Below are 26,242 nucleotides of genomic sequence, written 5' to 3'. Positions count from 1 at the left end.
ATTACAGACAAAGTGTAACATAAAAGCTGGACTTTGCAGAGTTTTTCTAGTAAGTGGATATTTTTCTTAATAAAGCAATATTAATGTTACAAAGAATTTCTCACTTGACTTAGATGAAAGTAACTTGAACTTAGAGGTATGTATGCAAACAATAAAACAATTTAAAAATCTGGCTTTTAAAATAATTTTAAGGGGCCCCTGGCTGCCTCAGTCAGTGGAGCATGTGACCTCTTGATCTCAGAATTGTGAGTTCAGGCCCTAAACTGAGTATAGAGATTACTTAAAAATAAAAATCTTTAAAAGAGTAATAAGAATAATAATTTTAAGATACCATTTTCCAGCAGCATATACGATAATTATGGCTTAAAGAAAGCCTTGTCTTGGTACAATGTTGAAGAATTCTGTGAACATGAAAAACAGTACTTAAACATTTGCAAATAATGGCATTTTCCAATTCTAGCAATGCATTCTCACTACTCTACGACATGTTAGGCAAGTAAATTTCCATTTCCACTAAATTTCATTTCCACTAAAATATGTTCAGAACACTTTTCTTCCAGAAATCCTCTATTCCCCTGGAAGGGGGTTGCTTTCTTTTGTGTTAATCTTACATAGTTAAGGTTACTCCTCTGATTTTTTTTTTTAAAGATTTTATTTATTTATTTGACAGAGATCACAAGTAGGCAGAGAGGCAGGCAAAGAGAGAGGAGGTAGCAGGCTCCCTGCTGAGCAGAGAGCCTGATGTGGGGCTCGATCCCACGACTCTGGGATCATGACCCAAGCCAAAGGCAGAGGCTTTAACCCACTGAGCCACCCAGGTGCCCCGTTCCTCTGATTTTTTTTTAGCAATGAAATGACTCCAAATGGAGAGAATTTTCAGGTGCTCCTTTCTATTGTCTCAGAGTGCTAGGGAGGTGGATCAACTGTCTGTGGGAAATCAAATTACCAATCTTGCTCTTTCAAATCTAGCTTGCAAGTTGCTTAGACATTTGTAAAAATAAATAATTTAGGGGCGCCTGGGTGGCTCAGTGGGTTAAAGCCTCTGCCTTTGGCTCAGGTCATGATCCCAGGGTCCTGGGATCCAGCCCCGCATCGGGCTCTCTGCTCAGTGGGGAACCTGCTTCCTCCTCTCCCTCTCTCTCTGCCTGCCTCTCTGCCTACTTGTGATTTCCGTCTGTCAAATAAAGAAATAAAATCCTTAAAAAAAAAATTTAATCCAACAATACACTTTCATGGTTCTGATTGCCACAGATTAGTTAGTAGAATTTTAAAAACATATGAGCCAAAGTACCAAACTACACTTCATTTTCAGAATCTCTATTACTCTGAAGATAAAAAAGCATGAAAATGTAAAAGGCATCATGAAATCCTCAGCTGATTCCAAGGCACAATGATGATGCACTCACTGTACTCACCCAGAGAAAAGGCACTCATTTCCTACCACCACTTGTTTGACATATTTGGATGTTTCTCCATATTTAATTTTAAATTTCAAAGCCAGAAGAACTGTTATAATTATGTGATTATCTTATTTTATAAATGAAGAGACCAGAAAAACTGACCGATTTCACCAAAACACTTACTTCCACTGTATCTACAAATTCTTAATCTAACCCTAACCACCAGAAAATGTATTAGGATTCTCAAACACAAAACACGTGAGTCAGCTGAATGTGAAGAACTTACCTGGTTGCCTGTTTAATGAGAGAACACACAGAGAACAGACTTCCTGGTCTATCAGGAGGAAGGTTATTTACTGAATAAGTCTTCTCTTCTCTCTGAAAATTAATTTAAAATGAAACAGCTCAATAATAAATCCTGGCCATCATTATTTTTTTTTCAGTTTTGTATTTATATTACGACAAGGCAAGCAGTTATTTTAACTTCATCAAAAACCCTTAAAAGGTATATTTTTAAAGGTATTTTATGCTCTTCCTTTTTTCCCATTTTTTAAAGTCTAGCTTTCATCCTGGAGAGTTACAAAAGTTGCATTCTAATGCCCTATAACTTACTGCACACTTTAAATTTTGGCTGTACTTAATATGGCAACCACATTAATTTTCCAACACATTAGCAGAAAACTTATCATACAAGCTCCCCCCTTTACCCCTCAGACCAAAAGGGAAAAAAAAAAGCCCATATAGTTTTTAAAAAACTATTTTAGTTGAACAAATAAATAATTTTATTATATTTTATTAATGGAAGAACTATTGCTACAATTTGTGGAAGACGTATTCCTTATAAGTTCAGCTTCTTGAATTGAAAAATATTTTGTTATTCCCTCTGAATTCCCTCTTTCTCAGACTCATTAATATTTGTGTTTCCCCGGGGTTCTGTATTCAGCCTTGTTTTCTGATTTCCTGACTCTTCCTGGGTAATCCCAGCAGAGTCCAAAGTTGTGTGCATAATAAATATAATATCAACAGCTAACATTTATTGAACATATACTATATGCTAGGTGCTATGCTATGTAATGTACATGGTTTATTTCATTTACTCCTCAAAACAACTCTGAGATAAGAACTATTAATACCTATTTTTTTTTAGATAAGGAAACCGAAATTTGAGGGCCAAGAAGTAGCACAGATCATGGGGTGCCTGGGTGGTTCAGTGGGTTAAAGCCTCTGCCTTCGGCTCGGGTCATGATCTCAGGGTCCTGGGATCGAAGCCCCACATCGTGCTCTCTGCTCAGCAGGGAGCCTGCTTCCTCCTTTCTGTCTCTGCCTGCCTCTCTGCCTACTTGTGATCTCTATCTGTCAAATAAATAAATTTAAAAAAAAAGTAGCACAGATCTAATTTGAACCACAAGAGAATATAGCCCATCCATACTTTACCATCAGTGAGAGAAGATGGGCTTTGAAGTTAAAACAAAGCTGGATTCAAATCACAGGTATGTCTCTTACTAACTATAATGACAGGCAGGTTTATGTAACATTTTTGTTTTTGTTTTTTAAGATTTTATCCATTTATTCATTTAAGAGAGAAAGTGCACGGAGTAGGGACTGGCAGCGGGGGGAGGGAGGGCAGGCATTGTGGGGAGAAGGAGGAGGAACAATCTGGAGCAGACTCTACAGTAAGCAGGAGCCCCACACAGGCAGGTTCAATCTCACAACCAGGAGAGAAGACCACCACCCCAGCTGAAACCAAGAGTTGGAGGCCCAACCAATTGAGCCACTCAGGTGCCCCTTATGCAGACTTTCATAAACCACGACGCCTACAATCTATGAAATGGGGATACTACCTACCATCTAGACTGAGGATCAATGATATAATTCATAGATAAAGCACCCAGGGCAGAATTTAGTATACAGTAGGTCGTCAAAGGATTGTCCCTCCTCTTTTATCCTGGACTGTAGACTTGAGTATCTAAAACTCTACTAAGCTTCTCCACTCGATATCTCACTTTGACATGTAAAAAATGGAATGAACTTCATTTCAAAATCCACATTTTCTCCTTCTATACTTCGTATATACCTGTGGTGTGTTCTCTCTACCTGGAACTCAGTTCCCTCCTCCATCATCTCCCTTTGTCTAACTCCTACTTTCCCTTCCTCTCAGGGAAGCCATTACTGAGGTCCACAGACTAGGTAAAACCTAGTTATGTCCACAAGCACAGTACCCTCCACTCTAGCTTCTTGGTTTTCATTATGATTTCAACTTAATACTTTTTTACTTAATGTCTATCTTCCCTGCTAGGATAGAACTTCATGAAGCTAGAGGCTGTGTCTGTTTTGCTGACCTCTGTATCCCCAGCAATGTGCTAAGGCACATGATAGGCACTATTGGATTTTAACTATTTACATCTTTCTCTATTGGATACTGAGATCCTTGAGAGATCTTGGTTTTTTGTTGTTTTTTTTTTTAAGATTTTATGCATTTATTTGTCAGAGAGAGGAAGAAAAAGAGCACAAGCAGAGGAAGAAGTAGAAGGAGAGGGAGAAGCTGGCTCCCTGCTGAGCAAGAAGCCTGATGCAGGACTGTATCCCAGAACCCTGGGATCATGACCTGAGCCGAAGGCAGACACTTAATGGACTGAGCCACCCAAGCATCCCAAGAGTTCTTGTCTTTTCTACTCCTCCATTTCATCAATTCTAAGATGCTCATTTTTCACAATTTAACACCTCTGAAATCTGGATATACCTTATAATTAAGAGTATCTTACTTTTAGGCAAATGGGGTTGAGATCTAATAGAATTTAAATGTTTTATTGATGACTCCTGGTAAGATCAAAAAGCAGCCATCATCAAAACAATTTATATTTGATAAAATTTTGGCTTAATAATGTGCTTGGCACCACCACTCACTGATTTATTCAATAATCTGTCATCATTTTTAACTCCTTCCTCATCCCCACTATCCAGTCATCAGTTGTATTTCCTTAATATTTCTTGTGTCCATTCCCATCACCATCATTCTCATTACCACTGCCTAGTCCTCATACTTCCTTCCCTGAACTGCTATACATGTCTTCTAACTGGTCTACCCCTTCCCCACTCCAGTTTATCTTCCTCTGAAACGACCTAACAAAAATAGGATGCCATTTCCCTACTTAAATCCTTCAGCGGCTCTGCAAAAGCAATATGGTTTCCCATGCCCCATTTATGAGCTGGCCCAACTTCGTGGTTTAGTTTTTTCCCTGGACATTCCCCCCAACATTAGATCTCTCTAGCATTCCATCTATGTATAACATTTTCATTTCCGTCAACACTCCACACTTGCCCCAGCCTCTAGTTAAGTGACATTTATCTATCTTTTTCATGCTCTAGCAGTAACGGTGTGTTGAACAAGACAGGGCTTACTTCTAGTGTGGGCTAGTTAGTAAATGAACATTAATCAGTAAGAAAATGTCACATAGTATTAATTGCTGGGAAGAAAAAAAAAAAAGAGGAGGAAACCATGACAGTGTCATAGGTAGTTTCTCTAATTTGGATAGTCAGGAAAAGCCTCCTTGAGGAGGTGACACTTAAATAGCAATTTTACCAACAAGAAACCAGCCATGCAAGGAGTGAAGCAAGTATGTTCCCTCAGCTATATACTCCTCCAACCTCTATTCTTCTTCTGTGTAACTCCTTCTTTAAAATTATAGGTCTAGGGGCACCTGGGTGGCTCAGTGGGTTAAGCCTCTGCCTTCTGCCCAGGCCATGATCCCAGGGTTCTGGGATCGAGCCCCACATCGGGCTCAGTTCGGCAGGGAGCCTGCTTCTCCCTCTCTCTCTGCCTCCCTCTCTGCCTACTTGTGATCTGTCTGTCAAATAAATAAATACATAAATAAATAAATCTTTAAAATTATAGGTCTAGGGATACCTGCTTGGCTCAGAGTAGAGCATCTAACTCTTGATCCAACTCTTGACTAAGGGTTGTGAGTTTGAGTGCCATATTGGGTGTGGAGATTACTTAAAAAATAAAATAAAATGTAATTATAGATCCTAGCTCAGCCATATCATCCTCCAGAAGATTTTTCCCCCATTCTGGGTCAGGTGCCCCTCCTAATGTGGTTCCAGAGCACCAAGTTCTTATCTCTACAGAAGTAATTATATCTTTCCTATTTAAAAATTTAAGTATACAAGTAGCAATATATCACTAATATTTTGGGGAGGGACAAAGCAAAAAAAAATACAAGATTTAAGTCCCTCCCTACTCTCCCTCACCCACAAAATCCCCTGCTCCTCCCCAAAAGTAACCACTTCAGTTCATTTTTTTTTCTTAAAGATTTATCTATTTATTTGAGAGAGAAAGAGAGAGCATGAATGGAAGAGGCAGAAAGAGAGGGAGAGAGAGAATCTCAAGCAGACTCCCTGTTGAGCACAGAGCCTGATGCTGGCTCATTCTCACAACCCTGCGGTCATGACCTGAGCCAAAATCAAGAGTCAGATGCTCCATCAACTGAGCCACCCAGATATCCCTTCAGTTTGGTTTTTATCTGCCCAGATCTTCCCCCGTGCATTTACATGTGTACTATATACAGTCATATTTGGGTTTGGGGTTTTTGTTCTTTACAAAAGATATCACTGTACATGTTCTTCTGTAACTTTCCTTTTTCACAGTGTCTTGGAGATCTTTCAATCTCTCTCTCTCTCTGCATCTACATCTTCCTCATTCCTTTAAACTGCTGCACAGCGTCCCCATAATCTGACCACACAGCTCATTTCACCATTTCTCTACTGATGCATTTCGACTGCCTCCAGTTTTTTGTTACTACAGGCAATGCTACAGTCCACATCCCTGGCCGTATTTCTATGTGTATACGTGCTAATATTCTGCTAGGATAGATACTAAGAGGCAGGATTTCTAGCCAATTTAACTTGATATTATCACATTGTCTTTCCTGAAGGAAAGAATCCATTTATACTCCAACCAGTACTATGAAAGCACCCTTTTCACCACACCCTTGCCCACAGTAGACACTATCAACTTTTCGACAATTCCATGAGTGAAAAATACGTTATTTTAATTTGCATTTCTTTGATGCAAGCAGTAAACCTTAATGTTTCCACATACTAGGAGTTATTTATATTGTCTTTTCTATGGCTTAACCATTCTTACTGTTCACTCATTTTTCTATGAGAGGTTTTTTTGTTTTTGGTCTTTTTATTCTGATTTGTAATGCAGAATATTTTCTTCTAGGCCTTTGCTTATCTTTTTGACTTTACCTCATTTAACAGAAGTTAAATATTTAAAATTTAACATAAGTTTGAAAACTTCACGGTTGCCAAGCTTTTATTTTATGCTTTCCAGTGTTTTGTGTTGTACTTCAGAAGACCTCTCCTCTCCCGAGATTATAAGCCCTGTTCTTCCATATTTTTTCCTGACCATGAGAAAGTTTGGTTTCTTACATTTAGCCCTTTAATCCATCTGGAATTTATTTTTGAATATGGGTTAAAGTAAGGAGCCAACAATTTATCCTGAAAAGACAGGATTTCTAAATCTCTTCACTCCAGTGGACAGAGGTGAAGTGAAGTGTTGCTCACAGAGGTGTGAGAGTGAAGCCCGCCCAAAGCGGTCCACCACAAAAGCACAATTCATCTGGACCTTCTGTTTTATCCCAAAAGCTCATGTTTCTCCTCCCTGATATATCTGCTTCAGTATAAAAATTATCATCCCAAAGGAACCTGGGTGGCTCAGTTGGTTAAACGTCTACCTTCAGCTCAGGTTGAGATCTCAGGGTCCTGGACTCAAGCACTGTGTCAGGCTCCTTGCTTGGCAGGAGTCTGTTTCTCCCTCTCCTCCTCCCCTGACTCGTGCTTTCTTGCTCTCAATAAATAAAATCTTTAAAAAAAAAAAAAAAAAAGATCATCCCTCTCCTTTATACCTTTGAGTAAAACTGAAGCTCCAGGAAGATGTACCGTATTTATCTTGTACATTTTCAAACTCCCAGTACATAGCAGTCAGCAGTAGAGGTACACATACCTACTCTACTTGCCTATTTACTTGATTGTCTCATGCACTACACACACACACACACACACACACACACACACACACACACACACAATACTGGTCACACTTTCATTTCATTTCATTTACTCATTTGCCTATCTGACTACTAAGTTATGAACCCTTCAGGGTAGGAGCTCTTCATTGTACCCAGTGCCTGACAGAGTGTCTGCCTAGGAGTATTCAAATAACATGTACTGAATAAATGAATACTTTCCTACAAATAGACCCAGTGGGAAATCTGTTCCTATATATATGTATATATATAAAAATATTAATGAATGGAAAGATATTTGGGATTTACTTAAAATATAAATAGGGAGTGGAGGGGACAGTGGGAAGTACAGATGGAAAAACTGACAAATAATTTATCACTCCAATTTCCCCTCTGTAATATGGAAAGAAAACATATTCATTATGTTCCGTCCTGCAAAGCAAAGCCAGGTGATCCTATGGTGATCCTTACATAATGGTGGATGTCACATGTCAGACTGGGAACAAGCAAATTTAGACAATTAACAATATAGCCATATGATTACATTTTGGTCTGATTGATTAAATATATCGTTATGTTTCACTGTTTTCAAAACAGAGGACAATCTTGTTCAACTTTCTTTCTTTTTTTTTTTTAAAAGAGGGTGGGGAGGGACTGAGGGAGAGGCAATCCCAAGCAGACTACACGCTCAGCGTGGAGCCCACCACGGGGCTCAATCCCACAACCCTGAGATCACAACATAAGCCAAAACCAAGAGTTGGAGGCCCAACCAACTGTGCTGGTCAGGTGCCCCTTGTTCAACTTTCTAGTTGTATATAAAGATTTAGAAGCTGAGAGGTATTTTAAATATGCAAACAGTTACCTGGTAGGAAAAAAAAGAATGTGCTTTTAATGTGCTATTTTAATTCAAAAAAGAATACTGATTCAAAGTATTGCTGCTGGTTTTAGTGTTTCCTTATTGATAAATTCTATGACATGAGAAGTTCAAATTTAACTTCTGATTTAAACGTAAATTGGGACACCCACCTGGCTCAGTCAGTAGAATGTGTGACTCTTGATCTCAAGGTTGTAAGTTCGAGCCCTACCTTGGGTGTGGAGCTTACTTAAGAAGAAAATCTTAAAAAAAATTTAACACGAATTACTTAGGCAAATGACTGGCAGAATAGAGGATAAGAATGCAGTAAAAATAAGGTGGTTAGTAATCATTGTGATAATGTTGGCAAAAGGTTATATGAATTCTCCAGACTGTGTAGGCAAGCATGTAAAGATCAGATTTCCTACATATATTCAAAATTATTTAGAAACAGCTATATACAAATTCTTGAGCTGAGACCTAATTGTCAGCTTACCTCTTCTGATCCTTCTTGAATGGAATAATATGTAAAATACCTCCCCAAATAAGCTCCCTCTGACTTGAAAACAGATCCATCTCCAGGATAAATCTCTATTGAGTTCACATTTTTATGGTTTAGTCTAAGGAAGAAAAATAATCATTAAATTTTTTTCCCAATTGAGATTAAAACATAAATGAGAGCAAACAAACAAACAAACAGAGTAGTATGGGATTTTGCCTATCCAGCAAAAGGGATAATTTCATACTCTGCACCCAACCAGCTAAATTAATTTTTTTGCAAACGATAAATAGAACACATAGAACTGATTAATATAGCTATTTCAACAACTGAGCCTAGTTTTTGGAAGTCAGGCATCTTACCATCCCGGTATCCCCACTGCCAATCACTGTAGCCAGCATGTACTGATTACCAAAGAAATGCCCACTGCAAAGAAGTTAAATATGACAACTTCAGAACCTGAAAATAGGATTACTCTTCAATAATGAAACTAGCAGAATCAGTACCTGATGAATGACATTAGCCATGTGTGAAAGGCGCCACCTCTAAGAGAAGGTGACTGATCACATCTGAGGCAGCCAACTACACTCAAGGTATTGGGTATATAATGTGTAAAAACTTCAGCCAAGTCCATTTAAAAAAAATATATGAAGAATATGTTGTCAGGAGGGAATGGGCTTTCATCTAAAAAAGGAGAGCCCAAAGAACAAAATTGTGCAGGGCTCTTCTAGCATTATTTATAGTAGTGAAATCCTGAATCTAGCCAATATTAGCATTCTAGTCACCAGAGAGGTACACTTTGTGGTGTGGTAGGAATAATTCAGTGGAATAATGCAGACACAGAGGAGCCTCTAATCTTCTCTAATTCCACACTCAACAGGCAATATTTTGATGTGACTAATTCAGACAACTAGATCCCCTAATGCTGGGAAGTGATATCCTAACTGACATGAGTATTTCATTCACCAGCAAAACTACTCCTCTCTGGCTCTGAAGTTGTCACAAAAATCCTGTGAATATGGTTAATGTGAATCAGTCACAGAACCCCTATGTGCACTCATAAAACGACGTTTTGAGTCCTATAAAATTTAGGACCAAACAGAAGAATGATGGCCCCAGCCTAAGTGTCCTTTTGCGGGAGTCTGTCTGCCTCCCTCCCCTCATCGCTAAAGAGCTCCCACTCCAACACAGGTGCCTTACCGGTAAGTTACACCTTTGTACCAAACCACTTTCACCAGCTCGGGATAGGAATATTCTTCATCCAACTGTCTTTGTGAAAGTGAGTCACAAAAATTCCACCTGTGAAGGACAAAATACAAGCTTGCAATTCTGGTCACTCGACATAATTACCTTTAGAAGTCAACAAAATAGTGCTACTGTAACAAGATGTATTTCTTGCTTAACTTGTTAGGTCAAAGAAAAGTAAAAATTAATATAAAAGCGTAGGAAGGAAATCGAAAACTTTTCTTACGTTTCCATGTATTGTCTTCAGTATTTTTAACAATCTCCCTATTCAATCTCAGCACAATTTTATAAATTAACAGTTTTACTAACCTTTAAAATTTAGGATTCAAACGACATATATTTACTGCATTATCTATGTCATTAACACTAGGGATATAACACCCAAAAAAGCAGACACAGTCACTGTCCTCAGTGAAGATGCCTATCAAGTAGGGATGTTAAACAGTAGACACAGAACACAAAGAAAGGAAAGTTACTGGATGCTATGGGATCGTAGAAGAACCTAATCCTGTCTGGGGACTTTAGGACAACCACCCGAAGAAGAAAGGCTTCCGCTGAGACCTGCAAATGTGCACAAGTTATCGAGCTGGGAAAGAGAAAGTAGTGTTCCTGGCTGAGAAAAGAGCAGATGCAGCGGTGAAACAAAGCTTGGACAGGCATTCTAGAAATTCTAAAAAGGCCAGTTGAGCAAGAGTAGAAAGAGCAAGGGAAGTGGTGAGGATTACAGATGTAGGAAGAGATCAGAAAATGGAAGGCCTGTTTAGACAGGTTTAAAGAAAATGGACTTTAATCTGAGGTTAGTGGCAAGTTACTGAAAACTGTTCATTCAGAAGCCTAAATCTCTTTCAGTGTGTACTTAAAATACTAGAACTTCCAATTTTAACTAGATAATCATGACAAGCCTGAAAAATCACTCCCCTGTTTTGCTTTAAATAACAAATATATCCTAAGAGACAATCTGGATCAAAGCCCAATTCTGCACACGCTAGCTATGTGACTCTGTTCGGGTTACTTAATCTTCCTGTGTCTCAAGTTCCTCTATAAAATGGGGTAATAGTACTTACCTCATGCAATTCCTATGCTAACCCAACAGGTGCAGTGCCGGGGTGCCTGGCACGTAGGCACCTCGCGCCAGCTATTACCATCACTACTGCACTCCTTAGAGAGGATATTGACCTCTTAGTTGACGGAATGTTCACTGCTTTTTTCAAAAATGTTCAATGAATTGATTTATAGTTAGCTCACCAAAGACAGGCGTGGCCTCTGAGACTAGGCATGAAAGAACGAACCCAGGATCACAAACCGTCAGCTCCAGGCTCCAGCCCCCCATGTGATGGGCTCCACGGAGCGGCAGCTGATGTTCCTCTGTGCTCACCACCAGAGCCCTGTGTCATCACCACGCTTTCATCATCTTTTCAGTGACGGTGACCTTCACAGAGTCTAAGCTCCCGGAGAAGCAGGGACTGTGTCCTGGTCATCTCCACAGTCTCTGTGCGTCACAGAGGATGCAGTGTACAGTCAGCCTTGCACAAACTCAACGCATGGGCAGACAGTAAGGGACCTACAAAACACATGGGCTAGGGAAATGATTTACTATCGGTTATGAGCAAAGTTTTGGATCACTGAATGAACTTCCCTTATGAATGGCAGCAGATGACTGAGAAAGAAAAATTATCTTTAGTTAAGGACAGGCTCTGACAAGAGCTTGATGACAAAGGAGCCATTCTCCCATTACCTGTGCAGGTGGGGTACAGGACAGCTGAGTAGCAAGGCCCTGGGAAGAACAGAAACCTCTTTTCCTCTTTCCTCTGAAATCTCAGAAGTGAATGTTCTACTCTGGGTGGTGTCTGCCTCGCTTCTCGACATACTGCTGATTTTATTATGAAAATGAAGTGCTAAAGACAAAGGATATTTCCATTCCTCTGGACAGGAGGCCACAGGCCAGCGCTGCTTCACCCACGTGTATACACACTTGTGTCGGGTACCAGGCGGAGGTGGCTCCTCCTTCCCTTCAGCTCCGTCTGCACAGCTCTCCTTCTCTAAAGTTTCCTTGGATTTCGTGAGCGGACAATAAATTTCATTCTCTTTATTCTTCAGTCTCTGTCTTGGTAAACTTCCATAGGTACAGATTTTGCCTGCTTTTTCAACTAGCTTGTCCTTTCTGGCTTGATTCTTCTTTTCTGACAATACTATAGATGAGTCTGGCTTCTGGCTTACTTTACACAAAAAATGTACTGTAAATTCATGCTGCGATCTGGGCAGGCAAAGGTATGCATGTCCATCCAATGATGCTATCTTCACGCTGCCGCTCTGTGTAAGTATCATGCCATCATCGGTGTCAGGACTGGGCCATCTCACTTCTGAGAAGTCAACGAAGATAAGCTGAGTGGAGGGGAGAAAGAGAGATGGGGAGTATTTTGTCAACAGTCCAATGTTTCCATACATCTGATGCTTACATATTGGGCAAGAAATCTCTTGAAGTTGGGTTTGTGTTTTACTACCTAGAGAGAATGTAAAACGGAGAGCCACATGTTGGTCTATATGCATTTTTCCATAGAATATTTGATATTGTTAAGATTATGTCGCTTAGAGAGATATAAAATAAACACACATATACATATAAAAAATGAAAGAGAAGAAAAAGAAAAAAATGATCCTGACTATATTTAGTGTTAGACATATTTTTGTTTGAAATGTATGATGATCAATAAACCTTGCTTTGCTGCTCACCAAAAAAAAAAAAAAAAAAAAAAAAAAAAAAAAAATACAATGGATCAGAGATACATTTTCAGCCCTTCCCAAAAGTCTACCCTGAAAAAGAATATTAATGAGGGAAGACCAGCACTGCAATGTACAAACAACACAATGTACTACATTAAAAGCAATCACAACTTAAATGGTATAGAACTAGTATAAAAATCATTGACAGAGCAACTCAGATAATAAGGAAACAGAATCAAGCATATCTTAAGATGTTACATGTGACAACATAAACTTTTCAAAACAAGGAGAGAAGGGGAGAATGACTTAATCAATTGTACTGGAATTACTGAATAGCATGAGGGAAAAGCTATCTCAAAGGGCTATCAAATAGACTAAGATAACATGTATAAAGTATCTATCCTAAGTAGCACCTGGCATACCATACCTTAAAATAAATTCCAGGTAGTTTAAAGAGCAATGTTTTTTAAAAAATTGACTTACTAGGGGCGCCTGGGTGGCTCAGTCAGTTGAGCATTGGGTTCTTGGGTTTGGCTCAGGTCATCATCTCATGTGTCATGAGATCGAGCCCTGTGTCGGGCTGTGCACTCAGTGCATAGTGTGCTTGGGGGTTCTCACTCTCTGCCCCTCCCCCATTTGCATGTACCCTCTCTCCCTCTCAAATAAATAAATAAATCTAAAAACAAAAAAACCCCTGAATTACTCAAAGGTAAACTGATCCTGACCAATAGCAAACAGACTTATAACTGGTGCCAGTGCCTACAGCATCTCTTCATATAAGATAAAAACAGTAGGTGTCATGTAACAGTCTTTTAATCAATTAATCTTGGCAATAGTTAAACATTTCAGCTTCCATTTATATAAAACCTTAAATTCACAAAAACTAGTGTCAAGAAAGCCTCTTAATCTTATATGCTGTTTATGTGTACAGATGTTAGTACAGTGTTCACTGATGGCAAAGCTGGGCTGTAAGGATGGTCAGTTCAGAAAGTTCACCCTCAGGGCACCTGGGTGGCTCAGTGGGTTGAGCTTCTGCCTTCGGCCTGGGTCATGGTTTCAGGATTCTGGGATCGAGCCCTGTATCGGGCTCTCTGCTCAGCAGGGAGCCTGCTTCCCCTTTCTCTCTGTCTGCCTCTCTGCCTAACTGTCATCTCTCTCTCTCTGTCAAATAAATAAACAATAAAAAATAAATCTTGAAAAAAATAAATAAATGAAAGTTCTCTCTTCAGGAGTCTGGGTGGCTCAGCTGATTAAGTGTCTGCATTCAGCTCAGGTCATAGTCCGAGGGTCCTGGGATTGAGCCCCACATTGAGCCCCACATCAGGCTTACTGCTCGGCAGGGAGTCAGTCAGTTTCTCCCTTTCCCTCTGCCTCTCCCCTCACTCAACGCTCTGTCTCTCTCTCTCATATAAATGAATGAATCTTAAAAAAAAATTCTCTCGGGGCGCCTGGGTGGCTCAGTGGGTCAAGCCTCTGCCTTCGGCTCAGGTCATGATCCCAGGGATCATGCTTCTGCTCAGCAGGGAGCCTGCTTCCCCCTCTCTCTCTGCCTGCCTCTCTGCCTACTTATGATCTCTGTCTGTCAAATAAATAAATAAAATATTTTTTAAAAAATTCTCTCTTCTAGAATTAGATTACCTAATAATCCTACTACAGCAAACTATACAGTTTCAATGAAAAAAGTTACTCAAAAGTTAGTAGTACTAACTTACAGGCTAAGTTACACCTTACAATTTTTCTCGACTCCTTTGCCATCATGACAACAGTGGAAAGTGATTAAAAGACAGTCTTCAGAGTCAGATACACTGGGTTCAAATCCTGACTGCCTTTTAGAAAATGTCCATGAACAAGATTAGGTAAACTCTCTGAGATTTAATTCCCTCACCTGTAAAAAGGGGCTGAATATACCTGTTCTGACTGGCTGGACATCCATTTTGAGGATTAGGAACCCATGCCATACTGACTGGCCTTATTAAATATTTTAAATATCATTCCTAGTTCTTGGAACATGGTAAATCCTCAATAAATGATAACTATATTATTATTCATAAAAGTTCAAAATAGAATACAAGCAAAAAAATAAGATGTGTATACCTATAAATTATACATCTCTACTGCACATGAACTGCACATAAAACTATTAAAAATGGCCACATAATTTCTTACTTTTGAATACCTCTGAGAATCAAAAAGTCATCAATAAAAAAAGTTCTGAGTAGACTCTTTGGCTACAAAGAAAAAGGCAGGAAGATGAACTATGTACCTTCAGAGTCTCAATCAGTATTTAACATACCAGAACATCCTAGTCTGGTGAAAAATAAAAGCCTATGCATTTTATAGCAAGGTGTGTATTCCCAAGTCTCATGAAGAAAAAGATTAAATATGAAACTACCTGTTTCTATTTGCTTGCCCTCAAATATTACTTATTAAAAAAGCTTTAAAAAATTACCTTTTTTCTTTCAGAAGGTATGATGCTTTCAGATAAAAAAGGGCAAACAGCAAAAGAATTTCGAAAATCTAGGGCTCGCTGTAGTTGCTCCTACAAAAAGAAATACAAAACGTAATCTTCAAAAATGTAAAATAACTTGAACATCAATTTAGAGTGACTGTAATCTGGAATACTAACTACTTTCCATATTCCGACCACCTTAACAATATTCTGATATCAGAAAGAGCCGTTTTTGTGTCATCTTCACTCACTCGGTAAGTGCTAATAACAAAGTGTGTCCTTTGCCGAATTCTTTCTGGTTGTTCTAAAGGATGTGCTGAAATAGGAGGTGGCTTTTCAAATAAAAATTCGGAGCCACACGGAGAAAGCTGTAGTCTGGAACCATCAACATATTGCACTTGCACTGAATCATCTTCATAAAGTACCATCCGCACTTCAGCTGCCATTACTAGGACTAGGGATAAAATGTCCTTCCAAGGTGAAGACTGAAAGAAATAGGAAATAGGGTAGCACAAATAGTTCTTTTAAGGTACAAAAGTTCTATCATAAAAAATTGGATGCATTTTCCAAGAACATAAGCAAAATGCATTTCCCTTGCGTTTATTTTTGTTGGGGGAAAAGTGATTATTGGGGCACCCAGGTGGCTCAGTTGGTTAGGCATCTGACTCTTGGTTTTGGCTTGGGTCGTGTGTGAGATCGAGCCCCACATTGGGCTCTGCACTCAGCCCAGAGTCAGCTTGAGATTCTTGCCCCCGCTCCATTTCCTCCCCCTCTGCTCCTACCCCCCAACTCTCTTTCTCTCTAAAATAAAATTTTAAGAAGTGATTATTTTACTACATACTTCTAAATGATCTGAAATTAACAACCTGAACAGAATGCCTTGATTAACCCCTAGGTCTTTACTCCAATGTGGGAAGATAAACTAGAGGGAGAAAAAAGCCCACCAAGTTATAACTGCCTTTATAATTTTAATAGCTTTAGTTCTCCTGAGGTTTAACTTTTGTAAATTATACGCTCAGTAAGTCATTTCATATAGCAAGCAAATTCCCTCTTTGCAATAAGAATATAGCAAATCCTTTGTAATATATGCAAAAGGCAGGCCAAAAGTAACTATTAGGCCTAAGAAAAAAGAACACTGAAAAAGTGTTCCTGGATTTTTGTTCCTAGTCTGAAATTAAGGAAGTAGTTCCATGTCACTACTGAGCAAGCTAATTAACCTTCTAGTGTCTTAGACTTACTTTTATTTCAATGAATTCAATTTTCTCTTCCCTATCTCTAAAATGACTGTTATCACCTGTGTTTTCCATATAGGTTTGACTGAAAGGGAATTAGAGGTTGGATTCCATTCACACTCCCCCATTTACTAGCTAAAGCTTCAGGCTGTTTGTTTCCTTATTTGTAAAATGGAGCACAGAAACAAGACTGTTGCAAGGATCAAACCAGACAACACATATCCCAGTACCAGAATTGCAATGTTGCTTTGTAGGAGCCCAATAAATCCTTTTTTTAAAAAGATTTTTATTCATTTGTTTGTCTGTTTGTCAGAGAGAGAGAGAGAGAGAGAGAGAGAGCACAAGCAGGGGGAGTGGCAGGCAGAGGGAGAAGCAGGCTCCCTGCCAAACAAGGAGCCCAATGAGGACCCGACCCCAGCATGCAGGGATCATAACCTGAGTCAATGGCAGATTCTTAACTGACTGAACCACCCAGGCATCCCATGAGCCACCCAAGCATCCTGCAGCTCAATAAATCTTATGATTCCTTTCTAACACCATCGCCACCTTCTCTGACACTTATCCATCTCCCTTTAGAACACCATCCTTTTTTGTTTTAAAATGTATTCATTTATCAGAGAGAGAAAGAGAGAGAGAGAGAGGAAAAGAGGGAGGGTGGGGAGGGCAGAGGGAGAAAATCTTTAAGCAGACTCCCCACTGCTCGTGGAGCCCAACGCCGGGCTCCATCTCAGGACCCTTAGATCACGACCTGACCTGAAACCAAGAGTTGGAAGCTCTACCAGCTGAGCCACCCAGGTGCCCTTAGAACATCATCCTTTTTAAGACTTTCCTTTCTAAACACTAACCTATCTTCTTCTAGGACGTTATCTCCTATTACTCAGGTGATCAACTTTCACCTGACAGAAAAAAGTAACTTCCCCCAGTATGCTCTTTTTGCCTACCAAAAAACTTGAGTATGATATCCACTCATTGTCTACTTTCTCTCCCATTTGTCTTCAATCCATTGTAATCCAGCTTTCCACCACCTTTCTACTGAAATTTTTCATTATGGTCACCAAAGTCTTCCTACATCCAGTAACTTCAGTCTTCATCCTACTAAATTGATCACTCTGTGACAATGTTTTCTACCTTCCCCTGCACCAAATTCTCTTTTCCTCTGCCTTTTAATTTTTTTAAAAAAGGAGGGAGTGCCATGGTTTCTCCCACTACATCTACCTCTGTTTTTAGTTTAATTTTTTTAAATTTTAAGTAGACTCCACCCAGTGTGGGGCTTGAACTCATGATCCTGAGATTAGGAGTCACGCTCTACCAACTAAGCCAGCCAGGGACCCCTACCTCTGTTTTTAGTGTAATCATTTCCTTTCACCATTCTCTTAAATCAAGGATTTAGGACCTTAGTCCCATTTCGTCTCTTCTTACTATAACCACTCGTGTTGCTTTTATGCCCACTCCTGCTTTTTAAAAAAAATCTTACCCCCTTTCAATGTATGTAATCAGGTGCATATGACTATAATCTTTTGTAAAATATGTTAGAATAGAGGTACACATTAAAGCATATCGTTTCTCCTGAGGACATTCATACAATTTTATTAATTTCCCCTCTCTAGAAAACTTCCAAATCCACCTGACCTCTCCCTTGAACTTCAAGCTGCCTGCTAGACCTCTCTCCATGTCCTTGTGCCAGAGATAAACCAAACTTAACCAATATGACGAAAATGGAACATCATCACTCCCACCAAAGCAGACTTCTATAGCGTTTCCTAATTTCACTTTCACTATTAACTCCCTCAAGTCCAGTCTACATACAGTAGCCAGAGGGATCTTTTAAAATTAAAATAAGATCTAGCACGTCCTGGCTCACAATCTACCATTTTGCACTTAAATAAAATTCCGAACTGTGACCTATAACAGCCACACAATCTGGCTTCATCTTCCTCTCCAAATGTCATCTCCTAAAGTCTTCTCCTTGTTCAGGACTTTAGCTACACTGAACTTTTTAATGTTTTCAAAACAAGCTGTTTCCTATCTCAGAACCTTTGCACTGTTCTTACTGCCTAATATGTCCTTTCCCTGGCTTATCACATGGCTGGATCTTTGTCTTTTAAGCTTAAATATCACTTCCTCAAAGGCCTGACTTGTTCATCTCGATTAAAGTTGTTTCCAACCATCTCCCAATCACTTTTTTTCTTTTAAAGATTTTATTTATTTGTCAGAGAGAAAGAGAGGGAGAGACTGCACAAGCAGGGAGAGCAGCAGGCAGAAGGAGAAGCCGGTTGCCCTCGGTACAGGGAGTGGGATACAGGACTCAAGAACCCTGGGATCATGAGCCAAAGGCAGAAGCTTAATAGACTGAGCCACCCAGGCATCCCTCCCAGTCCCGTTTTAATTCATTTCATCTTTTTTACTCATACCATCTATCACTATCAAAACTGATTCTATTAATTTCTCCGCTTTTTGTCTTTTTCCACTAGGATATAAACTCAAATCAGACCAGAGACCTCATCTGTCTTATTCACAGTAGTATCGCTGGCATTTAAAACAACACTTAGCAAATAATAAGGGTGCAATAAATATTTATTTAATGATGAAAGAATAAGTAAGTGAATTTCAAAATTCCTGCTCTTCCAAATTTGCAATTTGAGTTAATGGCATCTCAATGCTAGCAATATTTGACTTTTCACTGTTTTTCTCCACACCCCTATAACATAGCTTGCTGATTTGGCAGGTTTCTTTTATGAACCTGGCTCCTTTTCCATTTCAGTCCGTCAACCCTCCCCTCCATTTCTGCAGCTATCTTGCACCTTCTTCAGTTTTTTCCCTCTCCATTTCCAGTACTGCTGTTACAGGTAACTTTCCACAATCCAGACCATACCAAGTTCACATCGCTTGTTCAGGTGCTTGTTCTTTTCACAAGCAATAAATATTCATAGCAATAAATGTATTTATACATAGCAATAAATGCATACGCACACACATATACATATAAATTCAGATATCCACTTGCTATTTCAGAAAAAAAAAACAGGCTGGAAAATTTGTATTTTCTGATTGCCAACTGGGAAAAGGTCTCTATGTTCGGCCAAGTTTTTAATTTAAAAAAAAAAAAAAAAGGTGGGGCGCCTGGGTGGCTCAGTGGGTTAAGCCTCTGCCTTCGGCTCAGGTCATGATCTCAGGGTCCTGGGATCGAGCCCCGCATCGGGCTCTCTGCTCAGCAGTGAGCTTGCTTCCCCCTCTCTCTGCCTGCCTCTGCCTACTTGTGATCTCTCTCTCTCTCTCTGTCAAATAAGTTAAAAAAAAAAAAAAAAGGTTACTGAGATATAATTGTTATTTATTTTAAATAACAAGCAGACACAAGAAACAGCGGAAAATCTAAAGTTCCCGGCATATTATAAGAAAACATAATCCAGCTCCAACCCACATCTCAGCCTCATCTCTACCATTTTATTCCTGTTTGTTTTTCACCACCCGGTACATTACGTCAAAGTGTTTAACGATCAACAAAGCCACAAGTCTGTACTCGTTATCAATGGCGCTCATTCTTCCAAATGGCAATACTTAGCGAAAAGGCCTCACCGAAACAACCAACGTCTTGGACTCACACGGCAGTTCTGAGATGAAAAGTCGTGGAAATGAGGCCAAAGGCCCCTTTAATTTGCCAAAATGCTTGAAGCCTGCCCAAGACTGTTTCTCGAGGGTTATTTCTTGAATTTGACAAATTACCAACAAGTGATGTTTCTTGATGAGAGAAAACAATCACGGCCGCAAGGGAATAAGGCCACAGAGAGAGTGTTTTGGCCGAGACGTCCGTCCTGTTTGGGTAGCAGGAGAGAAGCGGCAGCGCCAACTATGAGCCCGTAAAAAACAAAAAACAAAACAAAACACCGGAAAGCAACAGCAGTTCAAATCTTCCCGCAACCTGGGGAAGCGTCCTTCCTCTCCGGAAAAAGACAGGAAGTCCCGCCCCGTCCGCGCCCTCCGCTCCGGCGGCCAGTCCCCGTCGCGCTCCTAGCGAAAGGCGGGACCGGAAGTAAGGGAGGCGGGCTTTCCCAGTACTGAGCGTGGTTGCTTCCCTCTTGATTTTTACTTCCCACCTCGAGTTGGGACCGGTCCCACTAGGTTGTGTTTCGTCCTGTAGCGCAGTTCGGCCAAGTGCTAACTGCAGGAGTGGATTTTAGTGGAGTAATGCTTATTAAATAATCCAAACAAGCTGTTAAAAAAACAGCCAAACAGAAACTTGACCAAAGATAAGAGTCCTCTTCCTAATTTGGTACCAAGTCTGTCTCTGCACTTCTTTTCTAAAATAGCAAGCAGCGTGTCTGCTAAATTTATTATCATCAGATGTTTATGGGGAACCTACTATGTGCTGGGCACCTTGGGTATAAAGCAGGAAATGCGATCTAGGGTCGAGGGGTGGGGGTTGGAGATTAACTGGAATGAAAGGAGTAGACACTAATATGATCACAGTAGTGGCTAAATGTTCCTAAACTAAAATACAGAGGTCTGTGAGACCGTGTAGTGCACAGACCTGAGGCTGAGGAAGTATTTCCACTGAAATCCAAAGGGCAAGTAGGTGTTAGCCAAGTACAATGTGGGGAAAGTGTTTCAAGCAGTGGTAACAGCCTCTGTTAAGACCCTGAGGGCCAAAGGAAAGATCTTGCCCCCTCAAAAGGCTAGTTTGATTTAAGAATGGTTAAAGAGGAGGGAGAGGCTTTTAGGAAAGAGAAGCCTGAATGGGGACTCAGAGATAGGCAAGGGCCAGGATTTATGGATTTATGAATTATGGGCTTTGTCTTAAAAAGTGATGGCAAACTATTAAAGGGCTTTTTAGAAAATTTTTACTTAGTTAACATACAGTGCAATATTGGTTCTGGAGTAGAATTAAGTGATTCACCACTTACATACAACACCCAACACTCACCACAGTTGCCCTCTTTAGTACCCATCACCCATCCAGCCCATCCCCCACCCACCTCCCTCCATCAACCCTCAATTTGTTCTCTATCCTTAAAACTATCTTGGGGCTTGTTTCCCTCTCTCCTTTTTTTCTATTCCCACTTCCTGTATGTTCATCTGCTTTCTGTCTTAAATTCCACGAGTGAGAGCATGTGGTAATTTCTTTCCCTGACTGCCTTATTTCACTTAGCATAATATACTCTAGCTCCATCCACACTGTTGCAAATGGCAAGATTTTTATTTTTTTGATGGCTGAGTAGCATTGCATTGTATATACATACTACATCTTCTTTATCCATTCATCAGTCAGTGGACATTTGGGCTCTCTCCATAATTTGGCTTTTGTTGACAATCAAGGACTTTTTAAGCAAAGGTAGCAGCACCAAGGAATGAGAAGAAATCTAACTCCTTAAATTCATCTCTGTTTTTGAAAGTCTGATAAGCAAATTGGCCTCAATCTAATGTAAAAGTTAATAAAGCCACCCGTAGATGCCCTGTTTTCATTAATCAGTAACATCAATTTGTGTTACACACGTTGACTTAGGTCCTGTCCTGTTCCCCTTTTTCTTCTCTAATGACTAAGAATCTTCTATTTGTTAACTGTCTACTACTAAGGGGTTTTGGGACGCTATCTGTACTTTAGAAGATCCCTGGAATGTCTGAGTGAAGAACGGATTGTATGATGCAAAGAGATGTGGGGAGCCCAGTAGTCTTTTGAAAACACAATGGGAAAGATGGCATTTCAGACTCAAGTTTAGACAGTGAGGATGGAGAGCACAGCTCCAAGAAATATTTAGATCAAATTCAATAGTCTTGGAGATAACTGAACAGTAGTTAAAAACAGTTCCATGAGTTCTGGAGCGAGTGGATAGAGGGCAGTGCCATCAATAAGACAGACACAAGAAAATTTAGGGAATAGCAGGACTTTAGTTTATTTGAAGATTTTATTTATTTGGTGGAGAGAGACACCGAGAGAGAGGGAACACAAGCAGAGTGAAGGGAAGAGGGAGAAGTAGGCTTCCTGCCAAGCAGGGAGCCTGATGCAGGGATCGATCCCAGGACCCTGGGATCATGACCTGAGCCAAAAGCAGGCACTCAACCGACTGAGCCACTCAGACACCCCAGCAGTGCTTCAATTTTAGAAGTCTTCTTAGTTCAAATATATTAACAAAGGTCTAGAAACAGATTAGAAACAAATCTGGAAGTCAACACTGATAGCTGCTAACTGAAGCTTTAGGAGAGGATTAAATAGTCCAAGGATATAGGTGACATAAGAAAATGTTGACTGAGCTTTGAGGAACACCAATACTTACACATTAGTTAAGAGAAGAGAATCCCACAAAAACTGAGGAACAGCCAGAAAAAAGGCTATTCTATTCCAGATGCCTAGAGGTTTTCAATTTTGGTGCCCCTTGGTAGTGTCAGATATTGCTTAGAGAACAAGCTAGAGTCAGGTATCTACTGGATTTTGTGGCATAAATGTCCTTGGCAGCTCTACCACGGGCTGTTGTATATAGGGACAGAAGCTATAGGTCTGAAGAGCAAAATAGGAAGGAAATGGAAAACGAATATGGGACATTTAAACAATCTGGCTAGGAAGCAGAACTGCAGAGAAATGTGAGGGCCAGACTTCTCCTGATGAGAGGAATGACATGTTCAACAGCTCATGCAAAGGGCCAATAGAGGGATTTGAAAAAGTACAGACCAAGTAACAGCAGAGTTCATGAGAGCGTGAGAGGGCATGGGATTCGAGAACGAGTGGAGTAGCTGTCCCTGAACAGGAGGGATACTTCCTGTACAAGAGGAGGGATAAAATGAATGTAGATGCATTTGTGTACATTTGCCCGATTTCTTCTGTGAATCATGAGGAACAGAGTGGAGGGTTTGAAATAAGCAAGGTAATAAACACAGTAGCATTATTGGCAGTGCTGGTAGCTTAGGTGGCAATTATGAATTTACACTGGTACAAACCTACCAGAAACAACCTCCAGCTGCCTGGTTGAAGCAACAGAGTTGGGTCCATGCACGGTTGGACTAGGTCAGCCTGGACACATGAGCCTCCAATTTCTTAGACCCTCTCCCAAATTATCTAACCAAAGCCCAAGTCCTATTACAAGCCCACAGTTCCCCATGTGCCTATTCTGCTTTAGTGCAAAAGTACTAAGCCCACCCTGCTCAGGTACATGTATGTTCCTGGTAGTCTTTGGCTGGAAGGGCACAGACAACATAAAGACAGAAGGTTGAGTTAATGACACAAGTGCAAGATTTTGTACAAATATTTGTACTTTACCAGAACACAAGCCTATGACCTGCACTAACATCTGTGTGTCCTTGCTCACTGGAGACTGTACTAGTAATCTTTACAAGAGATTGAGGACACGTTTCTATTGAAGATACGGCCAACAAACGCAACACAGGCCTAGCTCTTCCTTTCAGGATATACTGTTGCAGTTCTAAAACATATCCACACATTTCTTGGTGGCCTCTTATCTGATATGGCTTCAGTGACTCAGAACTAAGACTATAATGGAAGTTAATGCTGTATGCAGCTTCCAAATGCAGCTTCTTCCTGAGTCTTCTACAACGCCCCCTCTCAAAATCCAGCTGCCATGTTTGTGAAAAGTCCAGGTCACATGGGCAGGCCATGTGTAGGCGGGTCTGGCCAAGTGATAGCTTCCAGTCATCTCGGCCCAGCCAGCTGTGCGAGTGAAGAAGCCCCCAGATGATTATAGCTCCCGGTCATTTGACCACCTCATTTCCCCAGCTGAGGCATCAAACATTGCACAATAGAAAAAGCCATGCCCCGTCCAAATCCCTGAACCACAGAACCCAGGAGCATAATAAAATGCTTATTGTTTGAAAACACTAAATTTGGGCGGTTAAGCAGCTCTAGTAACCGGAACACATGATGATCCTGCTGGTAGCTGCTGAGTACAGCACTGACTGGTGACAAGGAGCTAGCGGACTAAGCTGGATGGTTATTCACAAAGCAACCGTGAGAAGTTTAAAGCACATTCAGTTATCATATACTTGGCCCCTGGTCTAATGTACTGCCCCTTCCCTAGACCTCTTCCCTCTCACCCCCAAGATTTACAATAAGCACAGTCTTTGAAGAACTTCAGGTTAAGGTAATTATCCACCATATTATAGGAGCCATTAAAAAAAAAAAAAAAAAGAATCCTATTACAAGTTCCAAAACTTCCAATCATATATATCATTCCCTTTTACAATAAGGAATCTGAAGGTTGTTTTATATTTGTTAATTTTTCCCAAGTAGACTCATAACTGAATTCTTACTCAACACACACTGAATAGGACATCATCTATCCTAGCATAGTTTGATTTCAAAACACTTAACTTTCTCACATCAAAGTTCAACAGAAATTCTTTAAAATACCAGGATACCACTCCAAAAACTTAGAGAAAAACAAAACTATTTAAATTTTATTTTCAAAGTCTAATTTTAATCCAGACTGAACAAACAAGCAGAAAGGTGAGAAAACTAACTGTATTAGCAGACACAGATGTACCAAATGTAAAACAGTGGGTTATTAACAGAACTATTTACATGCATATTTACAAGCAATCCTTTTGTACATAAGTTTTACTTTTAGTTAGTTGGAAAAAGGCTTTGACATTAGGTACAAATAATTTTTAAATAGGGCGAAGGTGGTACTACATTATAGTAAAAGTATTAGAAAAGTGATCCTCAGGGTGTATCAATTATAAAGCAGGTGAAAACTTGAGTGAAATTCTCTAGTAAAAAAGTCAATGCAACTCATGCTACAAAATAAAAATGAAAGCCATAAATAAAGCAGAATAATGTTCCACGCTTTAGGGTAATGAAGTTGAGCGGTGGGGGTAGGGAGGGGGAGAACAACTCCAATAAATCCGAAGTGAAGAATCCTGGTTGTTTAGTTGGGAGTTTCAAGTCTTTTTTTTTTTTAATGATATTTTAAAAGCCCTTGGTATCGAATAGCATCTGGATATGTAAATCAGTTGTTAATGGTACAGTCTAAGACTTCAGTGCTAAAGATTTCATGACTGTGATTCATATTTGAAACCCAATTCATTGAGACAACATAAAACTAAATGAAAGCTATATACTCATCTAAAAAAGGATGCTACATTTTGCAATAATATGTATTTCCAGGCTAAGAGTTTTTCCCCTCAAGAAAAGTAGAATTTAAAGGGTAAGCTTCTAACCAACTACCAAAATTTACTTTCAACATTTTATTTATTTCAAAATCGATTTTATTGCAGCCAAAACAGTGGAATTAACTGTACATAATAAACTATTATATATATATACACATTTTAAGTTATAGGGAATAAAGTTTATTTTGGCAGATAGTGTTAAACAAAATTAAAGTTGCATACATTAGTAACATAACTCAACATCCTTAATTTGGTATAAGTGTGACACATTTTCCTGTGTTCTGCTAAATCACCATAACCTAAACCGCTTTATAAAACTGATGTGCTGAAATTTATCTTTACTGCTTTCGCTTACGCTCTGATTCCAAACAAAACTTTTCATAAGCTTCTTCTATCTCTGGGTCCATCTCATCATCAATATCATCCAAGTATCTATGAAAGAAGTAAAGATGACTCATAAGTTTCATGTTTTCCAATTCAGAAATATCAAAGATGCTAAGCCACACAAAAAAGTCTGGTGACATAACCTTCTTAGACTGTTACAGAATGCAAGCACTTTTCACAATTATATACCTGTCAGTCCTCCAACCAAATGCTTAATCTGAGGAGTTATATTTTACACTGGACTCTCAGTGTCTTGTGTTTGAAATTAAGCTTCCGTTATCCTTTTAGACATACGTTAAAAAAAATATTTAGGTTTATC

General features: G+C 39.7%; 2 protein-coding genes across 6 annotated transcripts in view; both read right to left on the bottom strand.

Annotated features, from left to right (window-relative positions):
• LOC111141006 (chromosome unknown C5orf34 homolog) overlaps positions 1 to 20,377 on the bottom strand; it is a 32,878-nt gene extending 12,501 nt beyond the window's left edge. The window contains exons 1-8 of one of the 4 annotated variants that reach the window (XM_022493318.1): positions 20,085 to 20,377; positions 15,448 to 15,681; positions 15,197 to 15,286; positions 11,762 to 12,408; positions 9,982 to 10,080; positions 8,779 to 8,902; positions 1,687 to 1,778; positions 332 to 401 (exon numbers count right to left, since the gene is read on the bottom strand). In XM_022493318.1, the coding sequence (XP_022349026.1) occupies positions 332 to 401; positions 1,687 to 1,778; positions 8,779 to 8,902; positions 9,982 to 10,080; positions 11,762 to 12,408; positions 15,197 to 15,286; positions 15,448 to 15,642 (1,317 nt within the window). In that variant the 5' untranslated portion in view covers positions 15,643 to 15,681; positions 20,085 to 20,377. Of the gene's footprint in view, positions 1 to 331; positions 402 to 1,686; positions 1,779 to 8,778; positions 8,903 to 9,981; positions 10,081 to 11,761; positions 12,409 to 15,196; positions 15,287 to 15,447; positions 15,682 to 20,001 lie in introns of all 4 variants that reach the window. The other 3 variants (XM_022493316.1, XM_022493317.1, XM_022493319.1) reach the window with 3 other exon arrangements.
• A 4,938-nt stretch (positions 20,378 to 25,315) lies between these two features.
• LOC111141122 (poly(A) binding protein interacting protein 1) overlaps positions 25,316 to 26,242 on the bottom strand; it is a 31,133-nt gene continuing 30,206 nt past the window's right edge. For both annotated transcript variants that reach the window (XM_022493468.1, XM_022493469.1), the window contains exon 11: positions 25,316 to 25,971. In XM_022493468.1, coding sequence (XP_022349176.1) covers positions 25,878 to 25,971 — 94 coding nt within the window. In that variant the 3' untranslated portion in view covers positions 25,316 to 25,877. The remainder of the gene's footprint in view (positions 25,972 to 26,242) is intronic.

This window comes from Enhydra lutris, unplaced genomic scaffold (genome assembly GCF_002288905.1).
Source record: "Enhydra lutris kenyoni isolate GAN:26980312 unplaced genomic scaffold, ASM228890v2 scaffoldscaffold5, whole genome shotgun sequence".
Taxonomy (NCBI): Eukaryota; Metazoa; Chordata; class Mammalia; order Carnivora; family Mustelidae; genus Enhydra; species Enhydra lutris.
The sequence above is the reverse complement of the archived record's forward strand: the minus strand, read 5'-3'. Positions and strand labels throughout refer to the sequence as shown.